This window comes from Sinocyclocheilus rhinocerous, unplaced genomic scaffold (genome assembly GCF_001515625.1).
Source record: "Sinocyclocheilus rhinocerous isolate Xijiao unplaced genomic scaffold, SAMN03320098_v1.1 scaffold625, whole genome shotgun sequence".
NCBI lineage: Eukaryota > Metazoa > Chordata > Actinopteri > Cypriniformes > Cyprinidae > Sinocyclocheilus > Sinocyclocheilus rhinocerous.
In genome coordinates, this window is record NW_015646350.1 from 523,245 (window position 1) to 533,145 (window position 9,901).

Here is a 9,901-nt window from a genome sequence, read left to right on the forward strand (position 1 = left end):
CAAGTGGTTCCACTGCTGCCAGCATTAAGTCTGAGTATGATTCAGTGGGCTATATAACACTTTTAATTGTCAGGAAATTACTTGTCTTTAAAAGTTTTGGTTCAATATACTTACCTGTTGATCAAAAATAGCCTTAAACCTACACTTTTTTTTGTTGTTTTTTTAGTAACTTTCAGGAGGGTGTACTCATTTTTGCAACACAAAATTGTATCACTTTGATAAGAAAATCTTATTTTGCTGAATAATTTTGGCATTCTTCTTTGGTAATTGATCAAGCAGGCTTGTTGGAACATTACACCTCCAAAGAACCCTAACATGTCTTCTAAGTAAAGAGTTTTAGAGGGGGTGTACTCATTTATGCTGTGCACTGTATATGTGGATTTTCAGGCACGCGCATAAATGGTCAAATATACACAATAATGTGTCAAAATGTCTGTCTTGGCGAGTATTTACATAAAGACAGTCAGTTACGTCTTAAGCGAACATAAACAATTGGGAAAGAAATCGGATGCATGTCAGTATATTAGATCTGTGCATTCGGTCTTAAAGAGACAGCAGCCTAATAAACCTACTGCTGTCTGTATCATTGATGTTAATCAAACAACAAAAGACAAAGAAAATCACTCACTGCTCTTGAATTAATCACTTTATAACTTTAATAAGAAGTAATGTATATTTGATTCATACAGTGATGTAGTGTTTTAAAGTTTAACTCAGGATGTAATGTCCATTTTGGTTGTTTAATGCAATACTCTGTTTTAAATAGTTCAAATAGGTAAGTCATAGGCTTGTTCCACTCTGGATATTCTCAATAGTGCATCTCAAAATTGGGAAGATTGCGATTCAGATCGTGGATCGTGATTTTGTGTGACAAGATTGTGATATGGTATTTTGGGAAGATCGCCCACCCCTACCTGACAGTACTCAAAAAGTTTGGGGTTATAAAGTTATAAAGAAATGTACAAAAATGCTAATAACGTTTGAATAAATTGGGCTATTGTAATGAAACTGGTCTCATCATATTCGTTTGTTTATGCCGAGAACATAGATACCAATGTTGCCATAGTCAGCTAAACTTCCTGTCCGCCATTTTAATTCATGTTGAAAACCTTCAGACCATGCTGGCAAAAAGTTATGGATTTCGTGTGGATATACGAAACAGTTATCGTTTAACGCATCAACGAATTTGCTGGAACGATGCTAAACTGCATCCGAGGTTGTATCTCTGCAAAGCTTTGACATATTGACACCAAACTTTTTTATGTGCCATTGTCACCTCACTCTGACCATGCCACATTAATTTGGTCACAGCGTAATAAACCATTCATTAACCACTAATAATGAAATTTCCAAAAAAGCTAATAATTAAAATAATTAAATAGCTAATAAAAGCTAATAAAAAAAGCTAATAATAATTTTTGATTCAATTAGCCTATTGGAACAGGTCTCAAAATATTCCTTGGGTCTTGCCGAGAACATAGATACCAATTTTGCCATAGTTGGCCAAATTTCCTGTCCGCCATTTTGATTTATGTTGAAAACATACTTTTTCAAACTCCTCCTAGTCCATTGGTCCGATTTTCACAAAAATCGAGACAGATTATCTTCAGACTGTGCTAACAAAAAGTTGATAGACAAAACTGTTTTTGCATAGCGCCGCAACAAATTTGAGGCATGATGCCAAACTATGTCTGAGGCTGTATCTCTGCAAAGCTTTGACATATTGACACCAAACTTTTTGTGTGCCATTGTCAACTCACACAGAATACACCACATCGATTTGACAACAGCGCCACCTATTGGCCAAACGTGATAAGCCATTAAATCATATTACTAGTGGTTGTATTTATGATTTTTCAGCCATGATGGCAATTCAATTACTCATTTCTGCAGTTGGTCTGACGCTTGCTTCTGTAGTGCTTGGCCCCGTTGCAGCTATATTTATTATCAGTATTTATATGCATACAACTTCAGCTAAATTAAAAAATAATTATGAATTGCCCCTTAGTTTCTACACAAATTTTATGGAAGCATATTTTTGCCACAAAATAAAAATATATAAAAAAGTTAATTTTGACTTTATCTCACAATTTCAAGTGTATATCTCACAATTCAGACTTTTTTCTCAGAATTGCGACCTCATATCTCACAATTCAGACTTTTTTTTCAGAATTGCGACCTCATATCTCACAATTCAGACTTTTTTTTTTTCGGAATTGCGACCACATATCTCACAATTCAGACTTTTTTTTTTTCGGAATTGATCCAGCGGGGCACAGAGCTCTTGAGATTCAGTTACAAAAATCAAGATGCAGAAAAAGAAAGAAAATCTGAGGCACAGGAAAGGACTTGCATAAAGTGCAAGTGAGTACATTGCTAGAAGGCAATCGGTTTGATTAAAAATACTCTTGGTTTAAAAATATGAACACACAGGGAACAAAATGAACCAACCTGTTCCAACAGCCTTCTTATTTTAATAAACTGCTTCAAATCATAATTCAGAAGACTGCTGAGTTCTGAGTGTGAGTGCTGCTAATTCACAAATGGTGTGCTTTACATATCTACTGCAAAGCTTAAAGACCAAGGCAAAGCCAAAGGCAAAGCTTAAAGAGTGACGAAAATTTTCAAGATGGAGAAAAGGGGAAAAAAATGAGAGAGAGAGAGATTGTAAATGTATGTTTGTCCACAATTTATCTGTCTACATTATTGTACATTATTGTCAACAATATCATGAATGCAAATACAATTTTGAAAAGGCTTATATTTCACATGCCATTTTTACATTTTAGTGTCTATCCAAACATGCAAAAATGAATGTGGTGTACCTGGGTTTTTTAGTATCACCTAGATACTATTAGTTATTTTAATTAGTTTTTACGCTTATATTTTCTGTTTTCATTATAATTTTAGTAAAAGATTTGGTAATTTTGTTTTGTGTTTTTGTCATTTGTATTAGTTTTCTTTTAATATGTCAATATAATTTTCATTCATTTTTATTTTAGTTATTTTAGTACAGCAAGCCTTGGCAACTAGCTGAAATAAAATGTCAGGTGTTTTTTTTTTTTATTTCAGTTAAAGTTTTGTTTCAAATTAACATAAACTTGCTTGTTTTATGGTTTAATTTCTATGTAAACTATAATAACCCTGATGCGTATATTCTTCTTGTAATTAAGAATGTGAATGGCTTACCCCATTTATTTGACATTGACAGTGCTACTGTTAAAGTTAATAAGTATTGACACATTTCTCATAAATGCACAAAACCATTTCACAGCAACTACACTGTGATGCTTTGAAACACAAAACCTTCTTATACTTTCATGTTTAAATTCAAATTTGTTCATAAAATCTGACACCATTCTTGACGCACTTATGTGGGAAAAAAAACAAAAGCCGGTCTGATCAAAGTTAAACTACAAAATGCTATAATCTAGTGATCGACCGATATTGATTTTTTTATAACTGATACCGATACCAATTATTTGCATGTTTATGTGCCCGATAACCGATATGCAGAACCAATATTTATTTACTGTTATAAAGTAAATAAATGACTGAGTGAAGTAAGAACATACTTCACTTTGGTTTTTCCTCTTTTCAGTCATCTTTTTTTTTTTAAAGTGTTGAAAATTAGCAGTCTTTCATGTTAAAATTAATCTTCATACTACAACAATAAAAAAACATTTTATTTATAAAAAGCATCAACAGCAACAACACTAATATTAACAATAAGAAAAATATTAAAAATATAATAAATAAAAATATAGAATAATAGGCGTTTATCGGTGAATCCGATATTACAAAACCGATATCCGATTATGGTAAAATGCTTAAATATCGGGAAAAATATCGGGAAATCGATATATCGGTCGATCTCTACTATAATCTCATAATAAATGACCCTGTAGCAGATTTTATCTAGAATCTTGCAATAATAAACATATTATATCTTTTTAGAAGCTGTCATTCAATGAAGCATAATAAAAACCCCTCATTTCTTGGGCAACGTCTACAGAACAAATGCCAAACACCGAGTGACAGAGCTCATTCTTAGGTATTACGCTGTAATGTTTTTGCATAAACAAAATACTCTTGGTTTAAGAATAAACACACACAGGGGAAAAAAATGAGCAAAAGTGTTCCACCAGCCTTTTTCTTCACAACAGCCACCAGCTTGTTTTAATAAACTGTTTCAAATCACAATACAGCAGACTGCTGAGTTCTGAGTGTGCTAATTCACAAACGCTGTGCCTTAAATATCTAGTGAAAAGGAAATGCAGTGCTAAAAAATGAATATCATAATAATGCCAGTCAAATTATAAACTAAAATGAAAACCAAAAATATACATTATGCATGAATAAAATACTGTAATGCAAAAAATTGCATTCTCTTTACTGTAATATATCTGGATGTTTTACTTTTTAATTTGTCTGTAATTCTTCAGACATTCTTCTGATTTTCTTTTCGATTGTTATTAGTGTAATAGATTGGTCCAAACACATGACAAATGAACTTTGTTCATGAATAAAGCTTAAAATTCTAATTATATACATGTTATTTCACAACAGAATAATGAGAATAGTGTGTGTGTGACTAATTGAAATGATAAATAATATATAGTCTATATATTTAGTCGTTAAGGGTAAATGTGACCTGGAAATGATTTTGTGAGATTCACTCAACAATGACTAGAAAAAAGTTGGCTTGAAAATGGGGATGGAAAAACGGGAATCAAGAAACAGCCTAATGTTATTAATAAACTTGCTTGTAAATGTCTTGCTTGTAATCCATTCATTAAAGAAAAACACATTATTTGATTAAATTTTAATTGCGTCCCAAAAGATTTTTAATGCACTCCTACATTTTTCAAATCAGGAGCACATGTGTTCATTGGGGGAAAAAAATTAAGCGTCAAGGTCTGCCTATATCAAATTCAACAAAACTTTATTAGTTTATCAATTATGAAAAAATCCATCTAACAAAATGATTTTATTCCAATTTAGTAATACTGTATATATATATATATATATATATATATAAAAGAGTAAATTTGTTAAGTTCTTTTCTTTGCTGAATATCAAAATACTTATAGAAGTTATGTGGAGAATAAGCAATCATAAATAAGTGTTGTCAAGCAGTACAGTATATATATATATATATATATATAAAAGAGTAAATTTGTTAAGTTCATTTCTTTGCTGAATATCAAAATACTTATAGAAGTTATGTGGAGAATAAGCAATCATAAATAAGTGTTGTCAAGCAGTACAGTATATATATATATATATATATATAAATCATGCTGCTGAGCACATAGTGTGTGAGACTTTACCATTCTGCTGTGGCTTGCTGTCATGTTGGAGCCGCTAAATTTGAAGAGTGTGCCGTTCATATTTGTAGGCGAGAACTGGAATTTAGGCTCACTGTATTCTGTCGCCGATGCCGGAGCTACAGAAGATGCAAACAAAATTACAAATGACATAATAATAATAATTCACTAGTGTCTAAACTAGCTAATTAAACATGGCACCTTTAGTAAATGTCTAGTACACAGTCTAGTACACCAGTTTGGCTTTGTTTGTTTGTAGGGATGAAAATGTGAAAGTATATATAAATATGACTATAATAATAATAAAAAACTATTATTATTATTATTACTAAATAAAAAACAATAAAATAAGAAATGTTATTATAGTAAACAAATCAAGCATTTAAGAAAAAATATAGAATCATTTAATTGTATCTTACAGTGCTAACTGTAAATGTAAAATTACAGTATTAATGTCTATTGCTGTCCTAATTTATTAATTTTAAAACGTTAAAACACCAAACGTTTATTTTAACAAACTCAATTTGAAACACTAGACATTTATTATAATAATCGCATTAAGCCATATCATGATTTTGGTTTTATTTCGATCAATTATGCAGCACTATCCAAATGTCTCACTTATATGCAATATAACTTTCATTTTCAAAAATTCTATAAAGAGACAAATAATTACTAATAAATAACTATCGTATGTGTACTAACACTTTATAATAACGTCCATTAATAGCATTAATAAACATCATTACATTAACATCATTAGTGGTAGCAGAGCGTCATGATATACTCTAAAACTACTTTAAACTACAAAAATTACTTTCTAATTCTTGTACAATTATACATGCAGTTTTATGACTACATGTTCATTGAGAAACTACATATTAAAATGCAATTAAAATGCACATTTTCTTTTAAATATTAATACAATTTTATCCAAACATTCGGTGCAGAAAGATTCATTTTTATGTTTTTTTTTAATCAGCAACCCACATTCAGACCGGCTGAAATATCTTTAAACTTCATATATTCTTGCACATGCAATATTGATTTGTTAAGAATTATAAGTCTGTTATTATAATAAAATCCAATCTGCAACTGTGTTGAACAAGACACATTATTATCTTATCATTCTCTTAGCAAAAATCACTGGGATATTAAATGCAATTAAATTAAATGCAAATCAGCAAACTTCTGAACTAGACAGCAGGTCACTTCTAAACACTGGCTGGATCCCAATATTACGTCTGTGTCTCAAAGCTTATAGTGAGTGGCCTACCAAGACAGCATTTTGGGCAGCATAAGCTCACAAAATGATGTGGAGCTACAGTACATTCCAGTTTTACAGTAGCAGTTCTACGATTTTTTACAATTAAATGGAGTCTGTGTACTGCGACCTCACAGACACAATAATCACAAGTGTCTGTGTTACAGTCATCGCTTGTATATTTATAGATGATATGTAATAGTGTGATGGCCACAGAGTGCTACGCTGGTGCTTAGATTCCCAGCATGCACTGTGGCATGAATAAATGACGTGGTTGCATTTTTAAAAATATGTGAACCCTTGTAAAAAAAGAAGTGTTTAAATGCAAAAAATAAAAGATTTACTCTGAAGCACATTTGAAATGTTTTAATAATATTTTGTCATGCTTTAAAGAAGTACACACATTTTGATCCCTTGACTAACATACTACAGCACATGCAAAGTACTGGATTATTTGTGTGTTATTACACATTGCATTTAAAGTTAATATATTTAAATGAAGTAAAATGCAACTTCACCATTACAAATGTGTAATTAAATATATATATATATATATATATACAAACATACTACATAATTTTCAATAGAATGGCATTAAAGCATATTTTAGTTGATCATAAACGCTTGTCAGTACATTCAGCAGTGCACTTAAACCCTATTTCAAAGACAATAGAAGTATGATGAATAGTATATGAATAGAATAGTAAGTATTATGAAATTACATGTAAAGATACCTAAACGGGTCTAAAAGCTTTCTAAGGTTCAGCTAATTGCACTTCATAAAATTTAAACTGAAATAAATTTTCATTAAATTGTTCAATAAATAACATGTAATTAAGTGTTTGAAAACAGTTCACATTTAAGTATATTCTTTTAAAGTACATACTTTCCGTAATAATTACTCTTTAAGTATGCTAAAGCGTACTTCTTTTTCACAAGCAAAAGTTTGTTCTGTTGCAATTTTCGCTGTCATGTGTACTTACTTTGTGATCCAAGTTCTTTTAATCAATAATTATGTTTTTGGAAAATTCAATATTGTTGACCTTTGTGTATTTGTTGTTGAGTGTTTACAACTCATACTAAAAGTTCACTAGAGATAAATAAATAAATAGTGTTGCATGCCCAAAGGGATAAACAATTAGCTATGTTTAATAAATAATAACTAGACGAGTCCCAATTGTTTATTAAAAACTGATATTATTAGTTCTTCACTACAAAGTACAATTGCTATGCAAGTTACAGTACGCTTATACTTGCTTCCAGCCAAATGGAACATTAATAAATCACGATGATTTCAAAACACAACTAAACTATATCCCACAATGTATGATATGATTATTTTTTACAGTAATTAGTTATGAAACAGTGACCTGGAATTTATTGACTTCACTGGAAACATTCTTAATTGTAAAATTAAACGTTTCACTGCAACATACTTATACTGTATTTAGGATGCATGCAGCATTTTGGGACAAAATGTGAGTGTGTCAGCCCCAACAATGCAGTCTATGTAGGCTTCTAGTTCTAGTTCCCTGTCAAAAACTCGTGTTTGAGATATTTATATTGATTACAAAAAAATGAATGCAGCTTTGCCATAAAGACCAGCTTCAACTTGCTAATGAAAAAAATGTTTTCAGATACTGCCAAACAAGCAAGTTTTTTTTGGTAAGATTTATTTCAGCTGTCTTTCTGGCATTATAACTAACGCATGTGTGCATATAAACAGCGCACTTACATGTTGGCGACGGGATTGAGTCATTCTTGACCATCTTCGACTTGCTTCTCTTAATGGACTTCACCTGCTCCAGGACGCGCTGCTGCCCCGTCTGCTGTTTTTTGTCGGACGGCAGCACCAGAGAGGTGTCCTCCGTCGAGACGGTGCTCAGAGTCGAGCGAATCGGTTCGACAGTCATCGCTGCTCTCGGTGGTTCTGCCAAACCCGACGGGCTGTGCTTCGACAACACGAGACTCCCGCGCGGCTGCGGATGTACAGCGAGTTTGTGCGCTTCAGTGGGGAACCACACCTAAGGTCACGCCCACTCGACGGGTCGCGCTGCGGACCAATCACAGGCGCACATTCACATTTAAACCTGTCAATTACCTGGCGTTCCCTAGCAACCCGGTTTAATAGAGCAGTTGTTGTTCACAGGCATCTAACTTTATTTATCTATCTATCTATCTGTCTATGAATTATAAGTAGGGTCATAAAAAATATGTTTTGTTTTTGTTTGGTACACATGATTGAAAATATTTGACTATAATGTATTAAAGATTGAAAAGTTTATTTCTTTCTTTCTATAGTAGAATATAGTTAGCACACCTTTGCGTTCCCCTGAAATTTTGGGTTCAAGTTTTGGGAGCAAAAACTTTGTGTTCTCTCGCAAAATTCTTGCGTTCCAAAGAGAAACGTTGCATTCCCTCGCAAAATAACCGTTCCAAAAAGAAACTAATATTTGACTATAATGTATGACTGAAAAGTTTCTTTCTTTCTTTCTATAGTAGAATATAGTTAGCACACCTTTGCGTTCCCCTGAAACTTTGGGTTCAAGTTTTGGGAGCAAAAACTTTGTGTTCTCTCGCAAAATTCTTGCGTTCCAAAGAGAAACGTTGCATTCCCTCGCAAAATAACCGTTCCAAAAAGAAACTGTGTTCTCTCGCAAAAGTACCACCTTCCAAAAAGAAACCGTGTGTCCACAATAAAAAAACAAAAACAAAAAAACAAGATAACTGAAATTACATTGATTATAATGTTCCAAATTTACACACCCTTGATTAAAGCAGTAGCTATTATGAGTTGCATGTCTGCTTGCAGCATTTGTGTGATAGTTGTCTGTGAGTTAAAGAATTGTGGTTCAACTATTTCTGCCTATCTATAGAAACGTGTTTGTTATAGGCCTATTCATGAAAGTGTGATACGCTGTTATTGGATAGTGTCATGTTCACATACTCCAGTGTGGATGATGGGAGATGTTAATGACCGAGTGCTCGTCTCTAACATCACACTTCAGTGACAGATTTTGCAGGCGGCAACACTCGTACAAAGACTGACATTCACTTACCAGCAGAGTTTAAATTGGGCCGGGGCTGAGCCCCGATAATGCATCTATTGACAGAATAAAGTTTCATTAGCCCATGCATAAACATCTGATGAATCTGCAGTTTGAACGAATCGTTTGAATGAACGACTCAGTGACTCACTCATTAAACGCTCACTACTGGCACCTACTGGCGTCTTAATTTCGTTGAAAAGTATCATTTCCACCATCTAAGCTCGATACCATAGAGTATCTGTACTGTTTTGTTATAT

The 9,901-nt window shown here is 32.6% G+C and overlaps 1 protein-coding gene across 1 annotated transcript in view; it reads right to left on the reverse strand.

Moving 5' to 3' along the window:
* Positions 1 to 8,589, reverse strand: part of LOC107707382 (plakophilin-1-like) — a 30,784-nt gene extending 22,195 nt beyond the window's left edge. The window contains exons 1-2 of the mRNA XM_016511375.1: positions 8,330 to 8,589; positions 5,334 to 5,449 (exon numbers count right to left, since the gene is read on the reverse strand). Of these exons, the coding sequence (XP_016366861.1) occupies positions 5,334 to 5,449; positions 8,330 to 8,507 (294 nt within the window). The 5' untranslated portion in view covers positions 8,508 to 8,589. The remainder of the gene's footprint in view (positions 1 to 5,333; positions 5,450 to 8,329) is intronic.
* Positions 8,590 to 9,901: the final 1,312 nt, after the last annotated feature.